The sequence below is a fragment of the Lagopus muta genome, chromosome 2, assembly GCF_023343835.1.
Source record: "Lagopus muta isolate bLagMut1 chromosome 2, bLagMut1 primary, whole genome shotgun sequence".
Taxonomy (NCBI): domain Eukaryota; kingdom Metazoa; phylum Chordata; class Aves; order Galliformes; family Phasianidae; genus Lagopus; species Lagopus muta.
The window spans coordinates 29,504,644-29,526,006 of NC_064434.1; the positions used below are offsets into that span (position 1 = coordinate 29,504,644).

At 42.7% G+C, this 21,363-nt stretch overlaps 1 protein-coding gene across 1 annotated transcript in view; it reads left to right on the forward strand.

Annotated features, from left to right (window-relative positions):
• Window positions 1-312: 312 nt before the first annotated feature.
• CD109 (CD109 molecule) overlaps window positions 313-21,363 on the forward strand; it is a 77,520-nt gene continuing 56,469 nt past the window's right edge. The window contains exons 1-3 of the mRNA XM_048936253.1: window positions 313-603; window positions 753-913; window positions 18,919-18,947. Coding sequence (XP_048792210.1) covers window positions 536-603; window positions 753-913; window positions 18,919-18,947 — 258 coding nt within the window. The 5' untranslated portion in view covers window positions 313-535. The remainder of the gene's footprint in view (window positions 604-752; window positions 914-18,918; window positions 18,948-21,363) is intronic.

Sequence of the window (21,363 nt, forward strand, 5' to 3'; positions counted from 1 at the left end):
GGGTTCCAGCTGTGTCTGCATGTACAGGACACACCAGCTTGGCACTTCTGACTTCAGGAACTTCACAGTGCGTTGTGCAGGAATGCAAAGGTTCAGATGAATCAAAGCATCGTTAGCTGTGCTTATCCCACACGGTTACAAGCAGCACCCGGGCTGTCAGGGCTCCAAAAAGCATAGGGCTGGGTCCATGAGAGCACGCCGACATGACCTTATTTTGCAGACACCGGGCACCGAGGCCAACCCACCCAGAGCGCCGTTACCAATCGCTTCACGTTCGGGAGCTGCGGTGATCGCAGCCTCTGAGCCACCGCCGCCTCTCTCAGACGCGACCGGAGCTCGGCACATAGCGGCGGCCCTGCGGGCTGCCCTCTCCCGTCCGCCTGCCCCCGCCTCTCCCCCGGGCCGGCCTCGGGAACGCCCCGCAGGGCACTCGGGCGGCAGCCGTCGCGGCGTGACTCACGGCGGGGCCTCTCCTCCCCCTCCCCGCCCGGGACGGCCCGGCGCAGCGCAGCGGACGCGTAGCGCGCAGAGAGCCATGGCGCGGAGCCGCGCCGCTGTTCGCCTTCTCCTCCTCTTCCTCATGTGCGGCTCCGCCGCGGCTGGGTACGTGGGGCCGGGGTGGGCGGCCGGACTGTCCGGGGAACATCGCCCCCGACCCGGAGTCTGCGAGAGGACGGCTCGGAACGCGTCCCGTTGGCTGGACGCATGCCGCTGTCTGGGCTAACGCATCTCTCCCGCTCTCTCTTTTGCAGACCTACGTTCCTGGTGGCGGCTCCCTGGAACATCAGGCCCGGAGCCAGTGTCACCGTCGGGGTGGCCCTACTGCCCGGCAGCCCCGCGCAGGTCGCCGTGCGGGGAGCGCTGCTCAGGGACAATCAGACCGTGCTCAGCAGGGAGCTGATCTTCGAAAGAGGTAGGGGCCTTACACCTGCCTTCTCCCATATTCTGTTATTCTGACAGCGCTGCAGCTGCTGAAGAGTGCTGAAATACAAACTTGATGTTACCAATTGGGGTAACAATTGGGGATGGTAGTCTTGTGTTGTGGCTCTCTAACCAGGCTGGGTAACAAATGATTTTTTTACTCGCTGTAAACTTAGAAAGCAATCAGATGTCAGTGAGGTGTTATATGATGTGGCATCTTCAACATGCCTGGAAGTGCTCAGGTCATTGTCATGGCATCACCAAAGAAGAGATTTTTGTTGGTAGGCTTATTGCAAAGGTGCAAAGTATGAGGATAGCAAGTGTGGAACAAATGGTTGATAAAACATCTATGCCTGGTAGCTGCAAATACTCTGAGAAAGGGAGAGCTTGACTTCTAAGAAAGTGAGGATCTTCATCATAGAATCACAGAATATCCAGGTTTGGAATGGATCCGCAAGGATCACTGAATCCTGCCTTCACACAGAACCACCCAAAATTCAAATACTATATCTGAGAACATTGTCCAAATGCTCCTGCAAAAACTCCAGCATCTCAGGGCTATGCCCACTGCTCTGGGAGCCTGTTACATGCCTGCTGCCCTCTGAGAAAAAGAACCTTTTCCTGATCTCCCACCTGACGCGCCCCAAGTGCTGCCATGCAGAAGCTCAGTGTGTCTATGGAAAGAGACATTTTTAAGAGTCAAAAACTGAATGGTGGGACAGCTTTGGGACTAAGTCAACTCTGAAGCAACCTGGTTTAATTGCTTCTCCGAGGAGTGGTAGGGGACATTGTGACATGTATGAGTATTTGGAGAACTGACATCCTGGTCAGTGCTCGTGGTAACTGCCAGCTGTGAGCAGGAAATAGCAATGTGCTCCCTGAGAACTGCCCTCAAGGGAAGGAAGATCAGCCAGCTTTCAGAGTGCTCTTTGAGTGTTATTTATATCACCTTATACTAACTCTGGCTTTTTATTTGTCTAAAGTAGAGTCACAGGGCAGCATGAAGTCCTAGAAAAATCCACCCTGCTGTAATGAACTTTCTTCTTGTTGCTAACTGTCATTAATATGGATGACTTAATTGTAAACATCATACCATCATTTCAAACAGAGACTGCTTCTCTTCACAATCCGTGTAGAAGATAGACTGTGAGTGTGACAGAGTGCTATTGATTGGATCAAAGATGTCATGCCCACATGATGCAGAAATGTGTATCTTATCAAAACCCTTTTTGCCACTTCAGCTTTTCTGTAAAAACAAATGTTTTGCGGAGTTACGTACTCTCAGGTCTTACTTTGGCTTGGATGTTGTTTATCCATTCTAATTTTATGGTGGTGTCAGGTATGTCCTCCAGCATCCAATATAAAAGTATGCAGCTGAAACAATGTTCCCGTTGTGCCGTGCCTAATTAAAAAAGAAAAAAAAAAAAAGGAAAAAAAAGTGTTAATTCCCAATTCAAACCAAATTTATACCACTAATCTGATAGCCCTGGAATCTAATACTAAGAGCTGTGATGTATGCCTGAGGCTATTACTTTAGGCAGACCAATTTGCTAGCACCTAAAGCCTGCATGGGAGTAAAACAGGCTGCCAGTCATGCTTATGGTACTTAATTCATCATAGTATACTGTATCCTATACTTAGTTGTTGCTTAGTGAAAAGTACCGTTCAAGTCTATTAGGCTTGACATAAAGGAGGAGTGAGCAAAGGAACAGTCAGACTGAGGAAAAAGAAGTGTAGTGCATTACTTGAAGTGAAATTCCTACTAAGCCTGACATATATGTGAAAACAAACAAACAAAAAACCCAAAAAACTCTGTGGCCATCCATTCTTCAAAGTGAAGTAATATAATTTGTTAGTTGTTTTTTCTCTGAGCAAATATGTAAGCCAAGAATAAGAAACTGCCTTATAACAGAGGCTGTGATGTTAGGGGCGTTTCCTCAGATGCTGGAGGAATAGAATTACTCAGAGGGAAAGCAGTTTGTCAGTTGAAAGCTTTAAGGCTTTACCTTGTTTTCTGGAGGCTAAAAAGGCTTTGAGGTAAGATACGTAGCAATGGTGCTGTAGCTGTGCTGGTCTGAGAATTTAGCTGAATCAAATTCTGTGCAAGTTTTATTAGGCCAGCTGCCACAGCTGAAGAAAAAAATCCAAACATCTCCAGACACACAAAATCTTCTTTAAATGACATCACCGGTGCATATATTAGTGGCCAGAAAATACTGCTTTATCTGTCACTTGTGCCCATTAGGTTACACAGTGGTGCTACTGTTCCTGCGGTGCACATGAGTTTGGTGTTATTCCCCCATGCGTGTGCTAAATAAGTATGAAGGAAGGCAGAGTGTACCTGCGGTTGTTGACTGTGCTGGATACCCAAAAGCTGGGACTGATTCCCTGCCTTGGGCAGGGCACAACATTCATATTGCCTAAGCTGGCAGCATTGTGCTCTGTAATTTTTCTCGCGCGGTGTTAGCGAGAGTGGGAGGGTTATTGCCTTGAATAACTGAGATCTGATCTGAGGGAATCATTTTTATTTTGCTGAATTTAGGCAGACAAGTTCTCTGATTTGGTGTGCAACCATCTGTGCTGCTAGAACAGAGCTGGTGCAGAGCTGCCATTAGAGGCTAAGGCTGGAGGACAGGCTGTGGACAACTTTTTGTTAGTTTAATCTTGCAGACAGAGCTCAGCTGGTTATGTAAAAGCAAGACCTTTTGTGTCCCTATCTGATAAAATGCATCTGCAGTTGCTTGAAGTTAAGGATGTGCTCTAGCCCTCTAGCAGCAGCTCAGCATGGCAACATGCTTGTCTTTGGATTTTTGAGTCAACTCCATTAAAGGATCTTGTTGAATTGGAGGCACTGCTATTCTTTCTTCATATAACATAACTCCAGCTTTATATGAGAAATGGAGCACTTGCCCTCTAATGGTTGATTGAACATTCACTGGTTTAATGTTATTACAGGAAGTGGAGTTTTGATTTCTGAGTGATTTGTGGAAAACCGACCACTAAAGACTGTGGGAGTGGATCTTGGTTCACATCTCCTGCCTGCTTTTCATGTGACAATGGGGATGGAAATTAGCAGTTGCAATATATTCACAATACAACATAATCATGAATTATGTTCATTAACAAGTGGCAAGTTTATAAACACTGGAGTGAAAGTGTGTGCATACATCCATTTAAACAAGCCCTGATGCTTTAAGCTTGGCTCAAAGTAGCAGAATCCAGATGTATTGTAGCAAGGGAGATTGTTTGAAGGTCAGTGTTTTGGTACAGAAGTTACTCAGTTTAATTGTAATGAAAACAAACCCAGTGAATGTCTGCAAGCAGTGTATTGCTGCTACAGATTAACTTTGTATGAGCAAATGCAACAAAAATTGTCAGTGTGTCACTAGGAGAGAATATGTTTCCATCATCTGCAGGAGGCTCAAGGAGAACACAAAAGCAGTAATTCAAGCTGATTCTGCGTACCATACCGAGCCTTGACACATTTTCTATGGAGTTGCAGTATCAGAAAAATCCTCACTGATTGAAAATGACTGCAGAAGAAAACAGTGACTTACATGCAATCTGAGCTGTTGGGTTTTCTGGGTCAACAAATAAAAATGATGAGAATAACAGAAAAGCAAGTTAAATTTTATGCATGAATAGCTTGATTTTCAGTGATTACAGAGAAGGGTGGTTCACACCATGCATATTAATCCTCTGATTGATCAATAAAGATGTAATTTGAATTGGCAAGTATTGTTGTCTTGCCAGGTTTGCTACTTAGACATTGCAGTGTTAGTTACGCCTTAATTGAGAAAGCTTCTGAACACTGTTTTTTTTTATTTGTGGTGAAATACTTCGGAAAATACAAATAGCAGAGAAGTTGAGAAAACTAATTAAAGAAAGGCTTTCATGTATAATGGGGTGGCATCATTTACGTGACTTCATGAACAATTTTAATTCTCAGGAGTAAGATCTGGTTAAAGCTGGTAATTAAGACACAATGCAATGCATTTAAGGCACGGTGAGTGAGAAGCACTTTTGAGAACTGAAGAATCTGATTTAAAATACTTCAGGTTCCTTGTCACTTGCTTTTAAACGTTAATTAATTTGCACTGCTTTTCTGTGTTTCTTCAAGTGTGCAGTTAACTTGTTGGCAGAAGGAACTCTGAATTAGAACATGGTAAAAACTCAGCCAGGGTTTATGAAACATTACAGACTTTGTGAGAATGTCTGTCAGGTATAGACTTGCAGCAATCGTCCATATAGACAACGGAAAATCTGCTTTTACCAGGAGGCATGCTTTGCATACTTAATAATATGGTTCTGACCACGTTAGTATATGAAACTGAAGAAGACTAGGGACTATGAGTTGTAAAGTAACAGCTAAATGAGAATGAATGGCCTTGGTCCCTTTTGTTAACCTTGCCTCTGTGCCCTATTTCTGAATATTTATGGCTCATTCCTCCGTGACTGCAACATATATCCTGAAAAATATGAGTCTGGAGTGTAAATCATTTTGCTAAGTTTGCTGGGAAAGCTCCTTTCTTCCTAACTATGTGTGAAAGCCTAAAAAGTGAAGCAGCAGTAGAGCAGGAGCACCATGTTTTCACATGTGTAACCTCCAAATGTATGTGTAATTGTTTTTCATGATGAACAATTGCACGAAAGTTATCAATATTCAGCACATGCAGACAACTGATGCAAAATCAGATAAGGGAAGGTTTGGTGGAAAGAGATGATGGGGCTGAATCCAGAGGCAAGGGAGCTAGCTAGCTGAGAAGAGGGCAGACTTACAGACTTCTCTATTGTTGGAGCACATCTAATTAAAAAACACAAGTTTCTGTGGCTGTTGTTCAACCCGTTTGAGATTTCTTCTCAGAGAGCGTGGTGATGTGTTGGAGCAGGCTGCCCATGGAGATGGAGTCACTGTCCCTGGAGGTGTTCAAGAAATGTGGAGATGAGGCACTCAGGGACATGAGTTAGTGGGCATGATGGTGATGAGTTGGCGTTTGAACTTGATGACCTTAGAGGTCTTTTCCAACTGTAATTCTATGATTAATTCCAGTTTATTTATAACTGTCCTGTCAAGTAAACTGCAGAGAAATCAAAACATCAATACCAACCAATACCTGAGCTTTATCTGATTGACTGTATGGTGTTTGAGGGTCGAGGGAGAGAATCCTTCTTTGGCTCAAATTGTTTGTATGAGGCCATTCTGGTCACCACATCTTTCAATGCCATCAAACTGAGCAGTGTGAGGCAAAATGAGCACAGCAGCCTGCTTTGCGGGACCTTGAAGGAGGGAAAGGGTGGAATAAAGGCAAGTCCTGCTTGACCAACCTGATCTCTTTCTATGATTGAATGACCCATGAGGTGAATGAAGGGAAGGCTGTTAACATAGTCTACCAAGACTTCAACAAAGACTTTGTCACTGTCACCTACAGTATTCCCTTGGAGAAGCTGATAGCCTGTGTCTTGAACAGGTACACTCTTTGCTGGGTAAAGAACAAGCTGGAAGGCTGGGCCCAGAGAGTGGTGGTGAATGGAGTTAAATCCAGCTGGCAACTGGTCTCCAGTGGAGTTCCTTAGGGATCATGCTGTTCAATATATTTATTGATGACCTGGACAAGGGGATTGAGTGTGCTGTCAGTAAGTCTGCAGATGACACTAAGTTGGGAAGAAGTGGTCATCACGCTGAGGATAGGCAGGCCCTATGGAGGGATCTGGACAGTCTGGGTCACTGGTTTGAGGCCAGTGAGATGAAGTTCAACAAGGCCAAGTGCTGGGGCCTGCACTTTGATCACAACAACGTTGTGCAAGACTACAGGCTTGGGGCAGAGTGGCTGGGTGACAGCGTGGAATAAATGGACCTGGGTGTGTTGGTTAACATTCAGCTGAGCATGACTGAGCAGTGTGTCCGGGTGGCCAAGCAGGCCAATGGCATCCTGATTTGTATCAGAAATACTACAACCAACAGGAATAGAGACGTGATCATACCCCTGTACTCAGCTCTGGTGAGGCTGCACCTCAAGTACTGTGCTCAGTTTTGGGCCCCTTACTACAAGAAAGACATCAAGGCCCTGGAGTGTGTCCAGAGGTGGGCAGTGAAGCTAGTGAGGGATGTGGAGCACAAGTCTTGTGAGGAACAGCTGAGGGAACTGGGATTATTTAGTCTGGACAAAAGGAGGCTCAGGGGAGGCCTTATAGCTTTCTACAACTATCTGAAGGAAGGCTGTGGTGAGATGGGTGTTCCTGTTCTCTGGCATAACTAGCAATAGGATGAGGGAATGGCCTCAAGTTTCAGCAGAGGAGGTTCAGATTGGATATTAGGAAAAACTTTTTCTCCAAAAGAGTGGTCAGGTGCTGGAATGGGCTGCTCAAGGATGTAGTTGAGACACTGTCCCTGCAGGTATTCAAGAAATTCAGATGTGTTATGAAGGGACGTGGTTTAGAGAGGAAATATTGGTGGTAGGTGGACAGTTAGACTAGATGGTCTTGAAGGTCTTTTCCAACATTGATGATTCTATGATTCTGTAATTGGTTCATAGTAGGATTGGTTGCAGGGGGTTGTATCTTACAGAGAAGTGAATGGCAACTTGTCTGCATGGGATTGCCTATTGCTTGTGTGAACAGAAGGATCTTTGCATCTTTTAGGAAAGGGAGGAGAGAGGGAATAAATAAGGTAAAGACTATGAATTTTGGAAAGAAAAAAGAAATGCCAGTAAACAGTTGAAACTGGGGAGAGAGGTGTTATCAGAAATAATGAGTTAAACAATGGGAGAAATCTCTTGAGTGATTAATGTTAGTGCTGTAAGTGTACATTACTTAACATAGCAGAAGAGTAAGAAACAGTCTTACAGTCTTACTACTGATTAAAAAAAAAAAAAAGGAAAAAGAAAATAAGTTGTGGAAATGGAAAATGAGATCAGATTACAAAGGTTGAACATAAAAGAGCAGCATGGGTATGAAGGGATGAAATTGGAAAGGCCAAACTGTGAATAGGAAAGAATGTGCAGGGTAGGATTTAAAATACTGTATAAGTAGCAGGAAGACTACCAACGGGTGTGGCTTGCTAGAAGGGCCTTTCTCAGTGAAGCTGAGAGGCAGATGAGTGCTCAGTCTTCATTGAGAGGATCAGCTATTATACAATCTATAATGCAACTAGCTGCAGTGCCAAGGAAGTAAGGCAACAAGAGGGGAACAGGTTGAAGAGTACTTGGTAAAGTAGGGATTTAGGTTGGATAAAAATATCTGCAGAATATTTAATGAATGGGTGGAAATTTAAAAACTGCTAGTGGATTTTTGAAAGCATGAATGAGGAGAAGTGTCTGGAAGATCGAAAAAGTGCAACATTGAAAAGTCTGTCTATGGCTCTGCTTGCATGAAGACGTGTTGACTTTTTGAGCTCTGAGCCTCACATTACATATAGGCTGGCAGAGTACCCAAGGAAGGGTCATTTTATATGCTTGTGCTTTGCATTACTCGGATGTCTGTCCTTGGTCATTGCTGGAGACAGAACCATGGGCTAAATAGACTTTTGGAATCTCTTTCACATTCTGGAAAACATGTAAGGAGACATTGGAGGAATTGGTGTGAATTGTCAGGGCAAGTGTCTGATAGACCTGGTTACTAATCCTCAGGAAGATAAAAGTTAGCTTCAAAGAGAAAGGAGTGGGAGCTGAGAGTGGGCCTCAAAATGGATCTGGAATGATTAGAAAGAAATCCAAGCTGATGCACTGAGGAATAGAGAAGTACCTGCAGAGGTAGGCAACAGCTGGGAAATAGTTGAGTCTCCAAGTCATACACAGGTGGCTTCTCTTTCAATGACTCTTTATCTGCGCTGGCACCATGCCCTACTGTCCTTGGGTACTTGTTTGTGAAGACAGAGATGAGAACCTGTGTGCAGAGGTTGAATAGCACATGGCAAGCAACACTGCTGGTCCATCTAGTTTCATTGCTGCCCCAGTGTCTGCATAGAAAAGTGCCAGAGTGACTGATACCTTTTCCCCCACTTCTCCTGTTCCCTGGAGGTGCAGCTGGGAGGCCCATGAATTTATTTTGAGTGGTTAAGGAATTGTATTGCCCTTACACACTGATGAGGGAAGGCTCTGGTATTATTTTTATATATCTAAACAATTTTGTGGTCTCAGAAAAATTATGTGGATTTGTCATCGCAGACTTGGAGTGCCTTCCAGAAAATGGAAGAAAACCATTGTAAAAACAAACCCTCTTCATTCATTGCCTCTTGGAGGAAACTTAAATAGTACTCGAGTGTTTTATTTTCAGTGAAGGAGTGACCTTGAAATTTTATTCCAGCTGCAGCAATTAATGGCATGGGGGTGGTAGTAATACCACCAAGCATCTAGTGTAGACAGGCTAAGCCATATTCTGTCCTGCTATGATTTCCCTGTGTTTTAAATCAGAATAAAAACTGCAGCTGCTCTAACTTGCAGTAATAGAGGCTTTGTGTTTATGATCCATTGCAATTTCCGTGAAGTAATGATGGCCAGCAGTGCCTAGAAAGCAGGGCATGTCCATCAGTTTGCATATGTGTGCAGACACCAAGGGAAAAGTCAGTTAATTAAATTAATTTCCCATTTTCTTGTGAAGAGGCTTAAGTCTGAGATTCTTTTGAATTGTATGCATGGTTTTGAAGACTGGATCTGACATCAAGAAAGATTGCTTTGTAATATTCCAGACTAGTCTTCCTAACAACTGAAGAGTTATAATTGCTGAGAATAATGTTTGGCTGTAGTAGGCAGCAATAACTCAGATGTGGAGCATACGTGACAAAAAACCTATGGAAGGTCTCAAGAAAAATTTGGAAAGAGCCTGTGCTTGAGTTTCAGTCTCTGGGCTGGTAGCTGCTGGGTGGCTAAAGGGATGATTTAGTTTTAAAAATATGAAGCTGTTCCCTTTTCCTACCCAGCATGCAATATTTCAGATAAACCACAGAGGGTTTTGTGTACTGTGTTCTTGCTACTGGCCTCTCTCTGACCACTTGGCTGAAAGTGGTAATAATGTCATCTACAAAATTGGTTGTTGTACTTTAGAAAACTGAGCAGATAATTAAATATCTGAACGAGGCCCCAGCTCGAAAATGAAGGGAGAAACGCCCATGTATCTGCCCCTGAAAAGCTGGTGAATAATGCTGTGGGGAGAGCAGAAAACCTAATGTTGGCCTGTGGGAGGGGCTGGTGGGTACAGTAGCACAAGAGCAGAGATGCCCAACATCAGCAGTGGTCCATCTGTCTGTCTATGAGATGGGGACAGAGTGGTGTCCTCAGGAGTGGGTGCAGGGCTGAACTAAGTGGGAGAAATAGGGAGGTAATGGGCTTTAATCCCAGACGCATCTGTGCATGTTGCTTTCTTCTGTCCTCCAAAGCTGCAGTGCTCCATCTCGTCATGCACCTCAGATGAGTTCTGGTCTCGTTCACATTTTTCCTTCTATCCTTTTCTGCTTTATCTGTAGGCAGAACTGCTGTCCTGCCTCATTCCATTTATAATTTTTTAGTGCTTTCGGCCTCCAGAATTGCAAAAAAGACCGAAATGGAGCAGTAGAAATGGGCAATGAGGAGTAATGAGTGGCTGTGAAGGAAATGGCATGTGGTGCTGGCAAGCAGGATGCTTTCTGGAGCCTTTACTACAAGTTTCTTGTCTTCATTGGGCTTTGGATGGCAGCCTGAGTGTATATTTGTGTGCGTATTTGATCACTGTACTGTATCTCCAACTAACACCTGGCCCAAATTTAGCCATAGTTGAACAGCAGTGGCTCACATGGTCTATTTCAGGCTGCTACCATAACTAGGAAGTGCTAATTTAGGATAACAGGTGAGAAGTATATCACATTTAAAGAATTTAAACTTCACGGATTTGTAGGCCTTCTTTCATGAGTAAAAATTTTTTACTCTTTGGACAGTTTAGCTCTTGGAATTTATACTTCTTTTTTTTGGAAATCACAAAAATAGTGTATATTTTGGATAGCAAGGAAAAACTGGAAGGACAATGAAGAGCAATACTTTCATTTCTTTGATATTAGAAGTATTTTTTTTTTTTTTTTTTAATAGACCAATCAGGTGAAAAAATTCCATTTGCCACTGTAAAGAAAATACTTTTTTTGTAAGCATTTCCTAAATGTGTATATGTGAACACTGCTGCCAGAAGAAAGCTATGACATCACTTCAGTGTGAAGTGATTCCAGCTATATTTTCACATTCTCTAATGGATCTGAGAAGAAATGAGGACGTAGATAGGAAAGGTTAAGTGAGAAAGTCTGTTTGCAGCAGTGCCTGCTAAATAGGCTAGAACTTAGCTTTAAGACCTGAATTTAAGTTAGCTGCTAACTGCTGTTGTGCTGATTTATGTTGGCATGAATTCTGGTTAATCATGCCAAGTCATAAAGTCATTTTTCTGGAACGTCGATCCTTTTTTGGGAGTGGAAGCTGAAACAGGAGTATTTATGTCTGTACAGATGTAGATGGGGCCTGGCTGTTTGGCAGAGGGAATACTGGGAGGTCTGTGAGTATGCCTTGCAGGGCATGTAGACCTGGGCCACAGGCTTTGTTATACAAGGGAAAAGTCGTGTAATGCTGAAATTATTTGTGACGAACCACTGGAAACATATATATGTATATATATATTTTTTAAATCGCTTTGAAGTAACATTTACATCTGGTCCTAGTGCTGTTGTTGTCAGCTTAATAACAGGTAGCATAACTTTTAGTTCAGTTGGAAGGGACCTTCAAAGACCACTGAGTTCATCTGCCTGACCACTTCAGGGCTAACCAAAAATTACAGCATATTGCTGAGGGCATTGCCCACATTCCTCTTGAACATTGATAGGCATGGAGCAGCAACCACCTCTCTGGGAAGCCTGTTTCAGTTTTTGACTACCCTCATGGTAAAGAAATCTTTCCTAAAGTCTAGTCTGAACCTCTGGTGCAGCTTTGTATTGTTCCCTTGCTTTCTAACTGTTTGCTTTGCTAAAAGGATAGACTGCTAAAAATGGTACAGTAGCAATGTTCATTTAAAAAGATGATTTAATTTCCCACTGCCCTCTGTGCTGGTGACATTGCACTACCCTACTGCCTTTTCTTCCTCTTTTTCTGGTTTGTCCTAAATAGCAATGAGTCTATGAGAAAGGAGGATGGAGAATATGAATTTGTTTCCACGGGATTTCCATGTATTTCTTCAGCACAATGCTGTAGGGAGGTTCTTCAGGAGGGAGAAAAATTCCCCTGATTAGATGTAGCGAGGACTCATCTGATGTCATGTATAAGTCACATGCAAGTGTTACACATTTTGTGCAGGTAAAGGTATCCAGCTGCATGGTGGCAGAGGATCCACAAGAGCTGTGCTTTGTGCTAGCTGCTGGATTCTGGATAGCTACTTAAAAACATGAGGTTTCTGCACCATTAATTCATCAAGTGGATTAGAAAAATATAGTGAATTTCAGCAATTCAGCAGTGACATAAAGGGAGTATTTGGGTTGTTGCTCCTGATTGAGAGGGGCTTTGGCCACCTTTTGGTGCAGCTAAGTGGAACTTCCAGGGCTCAGTTCAGAAGCTCTGAGAATGTGGGAAAAACATGCATGACAGTGAGACAGACTTACTACAACACCAGAGACTTTCAGATCTGCCCAGGCGTCAGTTCCCATCAAAATAATTACATAAACCAGCAGGTTACTAATGCCCCAGTGCCTCTTCTATAAATTTTCACTGTCTGGGAACAAGATGACACTATGGACTTGATCAAGGAAGCCAGGCAGCTCTCTAACAGTGCTTTTGGGAGGGAATGCTTTCTGAGTCACACAACTGAGAAGCGACTTCGGTTTAAATCTCCCTCCTCCCCAGCTGTTTCCCATCTGCAGCACAGCTGTACCTGGCTCAGACCTGCTCTTAGGTCTTCTAGGCTTGGGAATGTGTGAAACCCAATATTTCTAACACCATCCTGTCTTCCCTGCTGCTAGCAGTACCTGTGACTGATGAGGAAGTAGTTGCCACAGCCGTATTTGCTCAGGGAATATACTATGAATGGATGTGCTGGAAATAACTTGTGGAAACCACCTCTGTTTGTAGCTGGGCTTTTACTCTGGTTATCATAATTGTATCCGAAACAGCATTTCCTATAGCTTAGCATTCTTTAATTTTACTTCCTAGATATGAGAAAACTTGTTGTGTTGCTTCTGACTCTGCAACATCATCATACCTCACGCTGTTTGAGCTCCAGCATATGGAAAACAGGCTTAATAATAAGACCTAGTTGAAGTATGGGAAGTACTTTGAAATATCTGTGTTCTGCATGATACTCATTATCAAGTGATGGTGCAAGCAGGCACTGTTCTGATTAAAGAGCTGTGAAGTGCGTGCAGTGCATGTGTGTGTGTATTAGTATGGGTAAAGATGGAAGTAGAAACCCAGAGGAATGGACTACGGTATGATTCTCTATGAATATAACTTCTGTTCTTGGTGCTTCACTGCATACTGAAGCCACTGCTATAGCCAGTGCTATATTTAGCTAGCAATACTTAACTGTGTGCACATCTACTTGCATGCATGTAAGTAAAGCTGTTCTTCTCTTAATAACTGATTTTCAGTAGTGACAAAGGTGGTTTTTTTTTCTGATGACGTGATGTCATAGTTTGTGGTTGTACAAAACTAAGTTTTAGCACGACCTTATTCACACATTCCCATGCAGAGTGATGGGAATTAGAGGAACATTAGTTCTCTAATGTTACTTTTAGTACTTCTACTTTCAGTATACAATTGAGAAAAATTTCAGGAGGTAGCTTTATACCATCTCTGCTGTTGCTAGTTTATTCTGCAGCCAACCTCCTTTACCAGTGACGTATAGTCCCTTAATTTTTTTTCCCAGTTAGCAGTAACTGTCTTTTGTGAGTTAGAAGGACATAAGTTTCCTCTAGCCAAAATGATGTCTCTTCTCAATAGGATTATTTGGGCATGGAGTTCTTTGGGTAGATGCTGGAAATGAAGTCAAGTAATATACCTATGCACCAGGTACTCTGCAGCACTGTGTAATTCCTTTCCAGGAGCCTCATGTACCAGGCAAGCTTAGCTGTTCCTTGGTCTCTATGACACTATGTAGTGGGAATGCCTGCTCTGCTTGTGTGTTCTGCCTGGGTTTCCTGGCTGTAAAAACCTGCAAGGTCAGTGAGGTTGCTGAGAGTCAAGGATTGCCTGGACTGCTTCTCAAATGAAGAGGATGGAGGAATGGCAGGAAAAACTGTGGCTTCAACAGTAGCATAAACATGTTGAAAAAACTGTGCTGTTCAGGGCCAGATGCTACCCATTCTTATTAAACCATTGAATACCAGAATGAAGTAATTAAGTGTGCTGCCTGCAAGCACCATTAGCAGGATGTGAGTCACTTGATTTAACCCAAGTTATAATTTGAATGGATGGAACATGCTGAATGGGAGTTTTCCTTTAGCACACTGACAGCAGCAGGGACATACTGCTTTCTATCCATCTAGACTGCCTTCTACTTGCCAATGTCAAAGGAAAAAAATGTTTTAAATCAATGTTTACTGGAGTTCAGATATCAAATAAGTGTTTTGTTTTCGAATGCAATGAAGTTCTGGATCAAGGGGGTCATTAAATTTTCCCACCTGTAAGAAGGCTAGGCTTGATGTTCTGGGGAAGAAAAAGCCCCTAGAAGTCAATAGCAAATTTGTCGTGGTGACTTTCAGAATTGCAGCATGTATTGTAAGGGACAGATAAGTTCAAAGTTCTGCATCTGGGTCAGAGCAATCTCAAGCACAGGTACAATTGGGTGGAGAATGGTTGGAAAGCAGCCCTGAGGAGCTGGGAATGTTGGTTGATGAAAGATTCAGCAGGAGCAGGCAATGTGCACTTGTAGCCCCGAAGGCCAACTGTATCCTGGGTTGCATCAGAAGTGTCACCAGCAGGTCAAGGGACTTGATTCTGCTCCTCTATTCTGCTCTTGTGAGACCCTACCTGGAGAACTGCATTCAGTTCTGGGTCCCCAACACAATGGGCACAGTGTTGAAGCAGGTCCAGAAGAGGGCCATGAAGGTGGTCAGTGGGCTTGAGCACCTCTCCTACAAGGCGAGGCTGAGAGATTGAGGCTGTTCAGTCTGGAGAAGAGAAGGCTCTGGGGAGACCTTACAGCTGCCTTCCAGTACCTAAAAGAGGGCCTACAGGAAAGCTGATGAGGGACTTTTTATAAGGGCATGAAGTGACAGAATGAGTGGAAATCGTTTTAAACTGGAAGAGGGTAGATTTAGACTAGATATTAGGAATAAATTCTTTACTGTGAGGGTGGTGAGACACTGGAACAGGTTGCCCAGAAAGGTTGTGAATGCTTCCTCTCTGAAAGGCCAGGCTGGATGGGGCTTTGAGCAACCTGGTCTAGAGGGAGATGTCCTTGCCTATAGTGGGGGAATTGGAAATAGATGATCTTAAAGGTCCCAAACAATTTTTTGATTCTATGATTCTATAAAAGGCAATGCAGTGATTTTTTTTTTCTTTTTTAATTATCTCAGAGGTAATATTCAGTTGCCTATAGAAGGCAACTCTGTCAGGGCAGCAATTCTATGTAGAATGTATGTAACCCATATGCTGGGTGAACAGTTGAGTGAAAAATAGATGTGAACCCATATCATCCTAGGAATTATAAAAAGATGTAACTGAGTGGAAATTACAAAATTATTCTGTTGATACACATGAAAAGTGAACCCTGCAGTGGTTGTACTACTCATTTAAATTATATGGTACTAATAAGAAAATTATTAAAATGCATTTTTTGCCATTAAGACTGTCAAGTATGTCTGAATGCTAATAGCTATAGGTTTTGTTAACCCCAATATGGCAACTTCTTTACCAACCTCTGTTAAAAAAAAATCTGTTAAACCAAGAAAAAATTGGCTAGCGATGCTGAGATAAGAGAGGTGATGGCAGTGAAAGGCAGCACCATTAAAGTCAACAACAACAACAACAAAAAAGTTAAATAATTAAAATAAAAGCTGTAGCAATTTCAGTATTGTGAGAAAATTTGAGGTCACACTATCTGAAATAGTTAAAATATTAAGTTATATTAAGCCCTGCATAATGATATAATAGTTAAGTGTTCCCAAGGTGATGTAATACAGTGCGAATGGTTAATTCTGTGTGCTCTGTTGTTTGAGGGTGGTAAATGCTGTACGAGGCTTTGAAAACTTTCTCTAGCTGCAGAATTAATAGAAAATAGTAACTCAGGGGGAATAGAAGACTGAATAAAGATGTTTCAGGGTATGTGAATGCGGGGGAAACAGTGGAGAACACAGAGGTCTGCTCCCACCAAATGTAGAAGTAACATTTCTGCAGTACTGCTCTGGGTTTTGTACTTTTGCAACCCTGGAAAAGGTATCATGTCTTCCATCAGCCACATAATAAGAAAGGAGTGGGGTTGGATGTATGTAGATGAGAGTCAATGCTCAGTGAAGAAGTAGGTTTAGTTTGTCATAGAGGCACAGCTTAGATAGTCATGTTGCTGACTTTGTTCCATGTTTGTTCCCATGGCAGTAGAAGCACCAAGCCAGAGGGAAGGACTAGGATCAGGGAATTTTTTGCCAGTTGCCTTTCTTTTCTTTTTCTCTGATGGGATGCAGTTTAATGTTTTTTCCCTTTTTCATTCCTTTCATAAAAGTTGTTTTGATGCAAAAAGTAGTCAACATACTTAGCTGTAGAAGAGGTTAATGCAGAATATCCTGGGTTTCTCTTAAACGTGAAGGAGGTGCAGAATCAGCTTCTTTTCAGAAACAGAGGAATGCTTTGGTCCAGGAACAAATGTACCTGAGAGGGGATTTGTTTTCAAGGAGAGCAATGCCAAACCTTATCCTTATTCTAGTGGAGCATTGCATTTCAATTTTCCTGGGCTGTACTGTTGTCTAGTTCTTCTAGCAGATTTGAGACTGCTGTGACTGTTAGGGAGTTGCTAAATCTAGCAGTCTGGCAAGGCAGAGGCTGATGTGGCTCCATGCCCCAGTCCCAACCAGTAGCAAGGCCAAATATGTGTTCCCAGTAGGCACACAGACACGCAGGTATACATATGTGCTACGTACATCTACATGGATAGTTACACAGATCAGCACAGACAGGCGTGCTCACACAAGCAACACCTTTATCTCACCTCTGGTTGATCAGAATGAAGGCCTAGTTGACAGGAGAAAAAAAAAGTATGTATATGTATATATACACACATGCCTACAGTTTGGGTCCCTGCCATAGCTGGGCTTAGACAATCTGCCCAGTAGTTGGCACTGAATATTGACCTTCCCAGTATCTGGGCATTCAAGCCTTGCTCCAGCTGCTGATACAGAGACCTCTGTGCACACATAAGCATGCATACTTGCACCCACTGCGGATCCCACCAGTAAGGTGGCCATGGAGGCCCAGTCTATTCACTAGCTGGTCCTGCATCCGTAGAATCATAGAATTGCTCAGGTAGGAAAAGACCTTAAAGATCACCTAGCCCAATTACAACCTAACCATACTACCCTATCTAACAACCCTTCACTAAATCATCCTCTCAGTTGTGTCCTCCACAGAGAAGAAAAAATGCAACCCACATGCTCCCAACACAAACCCAGGTCTTTTGGTGTGCCCCTAGGCCTCATGGTCTCTCCAGCTGTTGACCTGGCTCTCCTGGTCCCTCCAATACCAACTCCTCCAGGTGCTCCTCAACCTCAGGGACAATCTCCCTGGCTCGCAGGGAACTTAACCCACTGCTGACTTACCAAGTCCTGTTGTTATCAGTGATCACACACTGACACGCACGCCAACTCTGTATTTGCACACTCCTGTCTCTCCAGCTGGCACCTAAACGTGAGTCCTCTGATCTATAAGCCTGTTCCTATTACTAGTGGCTAGATCTCCAGACACACACATGCATATAGATTAGTCTCTTGCATTTAAAAAAAAACAACAAACAATTAAAGTTGAGTTTAAGAAGAGTACAGGACAGAATGTACTGATCAGGCACAAGGCATGGCAAGACAAATGTTTTGACCAACCTCTTTTTTTTGCTTGGCCAGCTGCTTTGTCCCCTTAATCACTTGTTCCTTCTTAAATCACCTACATCCATCCCTTTTCCAATCTTTGGTTCCTCCTCTAAACGTTCTGTTGTAAGACTTGCATAATGGTGAAAGATCTAGAGGGCAGAACATGTGAGGTGTGGCTGAGGTCCCTTGGTGTGCTCAGCCCAGGGGAGCTGAGGGGTGGCCTCATAGCAGCTGCTCACAGGGAGCAGAAGGGCAGCACTGAGCTCTGCTCTCTGTGACAGTGACAGGGTCTGAGGGAATGGCATGGAGCTGCGTCAGGGAAGGGGCAGCTGGGGTTAAGGACAGGTTCTGCAACAGAGGGTGGTGGGCATGGAACAGACTGCCCAGGTCAGTGGGCATGGCACCAAGCTGTTGGTGTCCAATCAGCATTTGGACAACATTCTCAGACATAGGGTTTGAGTGTTGATTGATGCTGTGTGGAGCTGGGAGTTGGATGCAGTGATCCTTGTGGGTCCCTTCCAACTTGGGATGTTCTGTGATTCTCTGATAATCCCAGGATGCTCTTCCCCTGTGTCTTATGATGAGTCCCACTCCCTGACAGTGATCCCTTGTGGATTCCTGGTGGAGCTGAAGGAAATACAAGTATGACATATCTATATCTACCGGTGCAGCAGTCACATCAGACTATTTCTCAGTTTCATTCCAGGCAGTGTTTGGCAGCAACCAGCTGGCTGAACAGCATGTGCATGTGGGCCAGCATGTGGGCCACAGGTTGCACCCTGTGCATGAGGACTGCATGGGCTGTCCATGCACACTGAGTGCAGGAGGAGCCACAGCAAGGGGGTCAAGTGTCCAGTGGGTATTTTGGGCAGTGTGGGAATGGGGAGGAGAGCTGGTCTGCAAATTAGCCTGGTTATGTTGATGTTCAATTTTTATAAAGCTTGTTTGTGACGCTGTTTTCTTTCTTTTTTTTTTTTTTTTTTTATTATCAGATTCCTTTGGGACTCTTGTTCTTCCAATAGTAAGTATTTATTTCCTTTCCTTCAAAGAAAATATTGACTGCCTGGGATTTTTCAGAAGTCATTGTTGATGAGATGTGTGAATGCGTTTGCTAACCATTACTCTAAGAACTTTCACATCAAGTGCTCCACAGCTTATTGCAAGTAATTACAGAATTTGTGAGCTCACTTCCAGCATCATCACAAGCTATCATAAAGACTGAGCCCAGAACTTTGCTTTATGATTTTTTTTTACTAGCTGCTACCTCTATTTCTACACCACTATTTCATTTTGAAGGCTTACTAGAGCTGAAATAATTGTGCAAAGTAATCAAAGAATTGCAGGTGTTGGAAGGGACCTCTAGAGCTCATTGAGTCTAACCCCCCCTGCTAAATCAGGTTCCCCCCAGTAGCTTGCACAGATAGGTGTCCAGATGGGTCTTAAACATCTCCAAAGGAGAATCCACGACTTGTCTGGGCAATCCCTTCCAGTGCTCTGTTACTCTCACTAAAGAAGTTCTTCTGCATATTTTTGTGGAACTTCCTGTGTTCCAGTTTTTGGCCACTGTTCCTTGTCCTATTACTATGCACCACTGAAAATAGTCTGGCCTCACCCAGTTGCCTTGGGCATTTTAGATATTTATTCACATTGATCAGATCCTCTCTCAGTCTTCTCTTCTCCAAGCTGAACAGACCCAGGACTCCCAACCTTTCCTTGAACAGGGGATACTGCAGACTCTTTATCATCTTTGTTGTTCTAATAACTGAGAAATATTAAAGTAAAAGTATCGCTCTTCTTTATACATAGTTTATACATAGTTTTCTTGATGATTTGTAAATCATACATTCAGTGGAGGTACATGGTAAACTAACTAGTCAACAAAAATGCATTATACATAATGCAAAAGTTCATAATATTTACTAAGTAGGCATTCTGGATTTCTAATCCTGTATGCTTATCTTAAAACTTTGATCTAAAGAATTAGGTCTTTGAGTCAGGAAAAAAGGTTTTTATCAAATTCTTTATTTTATTTTTTTTTTTAACATCTGTAAGCCTGAATATCCTTAAAAGCAGTAGGCTTAGGTTTTGATCATAGGTTAAATGTATGCCTTATGAAATACTCAGGAAGTATTTGATAAACGGATAATCAGTAACGATTAGCAGTTCAACATTGTAAAGAATTCTAGGTTAAAATGTATCTATACAAAATACAAATTACAAAACATTAACAATTCAATTAAAACAAACAAACCAAAACCACAAAAACCCAAACAAGTTAGATTAGCAAGTTCTTTAATATAATTTGTCCAGTCTAAGAGCATCCTTATGTCTTACTAGGCTTCTATAAAATTGAATTCCATAATCACTTCAGTAGTACTAAGAGTCTATTTTCTTCTAGAACATTTCAAGCATACAATAAACAAAATAGGGGACCCTATATCCAGCTCAATCTAAATTTGCTAGCCTGCCTTACTACTGCTTGAATGAAACAATGCCTTCCTTGAGCACCCTTTACACATTTCTCGAACATTCAGGGCGTGTTGTAGGGATGGGAGGGGAGTGGTAGGACACTGTTTGGATGTAACATGTCAGGTTAGAAGAACTGACTCATATTTTTAAGAGATATTTTTTTGTTGTTCATGTAGCTATGGTAGACTTCTGTACTGCCCAAAGTATACTTGGCTGGTAGCACAAAATGGGTAATGGTTTCACTTGTCATGTTTTCCAGAGGAGACAAGAGCTTCCTTGTCTGAGGTGCTCGTGAGGGTGGCTGATGTGGTTAGGAGAAGGGCTTGAAATGGCCATCGTCTCTCTTGTGTTAGGGGTGCCAAAACAAGAATAGTAATACCATATAGTTGGGGAGTGTATCAACTAAGATAAACTCTATTTTGCAGTAAGTTTCTGGTAGGTACTGTTTAAAAAATGCATAATTCATACATGGGTTGAGAAATATTCTTCGGAGATGAAATTGATGGGGCTGAGGCAAATGGTTACCATTATTTTAGTAGTGAATTTCCAGAAACAATGTGTTAATTCAGTTTCCATTAGCATGGCTACATGCAACAAAATTTGGGTTACTTTACACCTCAGATGTCCCAATACACTACAGAACGATGCAAACTTCTGTTGTCTTTGGATTTTACATCCGCAAAGGTACAATAGGCAGCTTTGTCACCACATTATGATATAAAAAGTATCAAGACATAAAAATCAGGGCAAAATCCCATGTAGCTTTACTCGTGATAGAAAAGGGCTACAGAAAAAGAAGGTCTGTAAATGATGATTGCAGACTTTTAAAGAAGTGTTTTAAAATAACGTTGTAATAAACAATAGTATTCTTAAATGAATTAATTGTGGGGCTATATTTGACAGATGTAGTAACTAAGGCTGTTCCTCCTGTCTAATATATTCCAGAATACTTGGCGAGAAAGTTTGAG